General features: G+C 29.2%; 1 protein-coding gene across 1 annotated transcript; it reads left to right on the forward strand.

Moving 5' to 3' along the window:
- The first annotated feature begins 202 nt into the window (after nt 1-202).
- On the forward strand, nt 203-1350 carry DEFB114 (defensin beta 114). Its single transcript, XM_047731990.1, has 2 exons — nt 203-263; nt 1172-1350. The coding sequence occupies exons 1-2, from the start codon at nt 203-205 to the stop codon at nt 1348-1350; spliced, it is 240 nt and encodes a 79-aa protein (XP_047587946.1).
- The last annotated feature ends 1041 nt before the right edge of the window (nt 1351-2391 follow it).

Below are 2391 nucleotides of genomic sequence, written 5' to 3' on the forward strand. Positions count from 1 at the left end.
AATTTCCAAACTTGGAAATATCCAAGATATTTTTCAGTAGGTAGACAAAATAACTGTGTTATATCCAGACAATGGAAAGTTAATTAATGCTAAAAAGAAATGAGCTATCAAATCATGAAAAGACATGTAAGCACTTTAAATTCATATCACTAAGTTAAAGAAGCCAGTCTAAATATACTGTGTATGATATGATTCTAGCTATATGACATTCTTGGAAAGACAGAATTATGAAGGCAATAAAAAAGACAACAGTTGCCAGAGAAGTAAGGGCAGAGATGAATAAGCAGAGCCCAGATGATTTTTAGGGCAATGAAAATACTTTGTATGACATTATAATAATAGATATATTTAATTGCACATTTGCCCAAACCCATAGAATGTACAACATGAAGAATGAATGATAGGGAAAACTATGGACTTTGGGTGGTTCTGAAGTGTCAATATAGGTTCATCCTTCATAAAAAAACATACCCTTCTGATGGATGATGTTGATAATGGGAAAGGTTATGCATATTTAGGGGCAGGGAATATATAGGAAATATATAGGAAATCTCTATACCTTTCTTTTAATTATTTTGTGAACCTAAAACTGCTCTAAAAATAAAGCCTTTAAAAAATTTTAAAGTGAAATTATGAATTATTTTTAAAACTTATATAATAACATAATAAACAAAGCATATGAACAATTAAATAAAGAAAAAAGAAAAATTACTAACAGCATAAAAATTAAAATTGCAGTAGACACCATTTTATTTGGAGGCAAAATCTACATATATTGCTGGTGCAATATATAAATTAATAACCCTGGGAACTAACTCTTCCACAGCTATCCTAAATATGTCTCATGTAAATATTAAAATGTATACTATAAATTTTCTTATTATAATCCTAAAATATTAAAATTTTAATATAACCTAATGGAAAAATTGGATGAACTGTCATATATTTCAAGGGAATATTATTTAGCTTTTTAAAAAGTTTTGAATCTTGTTGAGGAGAATAATTTATGGCATAAAAATGTTATATATATTAATTTAAAACATGTTTAAACTTTGTATTTACAGGGAATATGTAATATTTTAGTGTCTTTTTATTTTTTAGCATTTTCTAAGTTTGTTACAATGTATACATAGTACTTTTTGTAATCAGAAATAGTATGTTCTTGAGTAAGAAATCAGTAATGTCAGTTACTCTTCTTTTACTATAGCCACATGTGCCTTGGTGGATCCTGATCGGTGCACAAAAAAGTTCGGTTACTGTAGAAGACGCTGCTTTAAAGATGAAAAACAAATTGATATATGTCTCTCACCAAATAAAATTTGCTGTATTGAGAGCTTACTTGAAGATTAATCTTGAAAAGGAAGATGTACCTGTGATCAAAGAAGTTTGTACACCAAGGCAGAAAGGTATAGGGCTATAATTAGAATTTCTGTAATAAATAAACACAGATGCCAATATTGATACCTTCCTCTGTAGATACTATGCATTCAGTGAAATAAGGTACGAAATTTCTTATATTCTCAAGTTAGAGATTTTATGATAGAGACATATTTGGTGTGAATTTCCTATCATATGGATATCAACTTTGCTTCAATGTAGAACCACTTTTGATCTGTCATGGTTTACCTAAACTTACACAATTAAATATTTACCAACTTAATCATGAACTTATTAGAAATTTTATTGATGAAAATTAATACCCATAGACTTATCAATTGTCTGTCAGCAGTATGTTATTGACATTAAGAAACAGGAAACCTCAATACAAGATGCATGCAAAAGCTACAGTACAGCATGACAATACTCATTGGCTATTTATTTCTCCTCTCCAAGTTCTGTTCATGCAAGAAGGCACATTAATTGGATACTATGTAATACTAACACTACTAAACTGGGTTCAAATACAATCTGAACTTTGGCTAGAGTCTAGACTCAAAATTAGCTTGGCTAGAATCTAGACTCAAAATATTATTTTCATACTTAGTTCTGAATGGGATGGAAAAATGCATGAAGATCTGTTATTTCATTCTCAGTGTAAATACTAGACAGCATAAATAGTCTCTGTAATGATAAAAGTTAAGGAAAAACATAGAGACTAGAATTTCTTTTCCAACTAAAAACAAGGGATCAATCAACCATTTATCAATATTTTACCAAGGTCCCAAACATTTTTGTTACTGTTTTTTTTTTCAATAACTTAACAACTGACCCAAGATTACTGCTTTTTAAAAAAATGTTTCCCCCAATGGAGATCTAGTGAACCTCGCAATAATATTTACTTATAATAAACAACTTGTACCAGGACAGGCATCATATTGCCACTGGAGATTTAAATGATATGTACCTAAAAAACAAAAACAAACAAATAAAAACTATGTTTAATTCAAGTAC

Source organism: Lutra lutra, chromosome 6 (genome assembly GCF_902655055.1).
Source record: "Lutra lutra chromosome 6, mLutLut1.2, whole genome shotgun sequence".
NCBI lineage: Eukaryota > Metazoa > Chordata > Mammalia > Carnivora > Mustelidae > Lutra > Lutra lutra.

Coding starts and splice junctions, on each gene's coding strand:
- DEFB114 (XM_047731990.1), top strand. CDS start 203: ATGACATTCTTGGAAAGACAGAATTATGAAGGCAATAAAAAAGACAAC. Junction 264..1,171: donor AGACAACAGTTGCCAGAGAA/GTAAGGGCAGAG, acceptor TTCTTGAGTAAG/AAATCAGTAATGTCAGTTAC.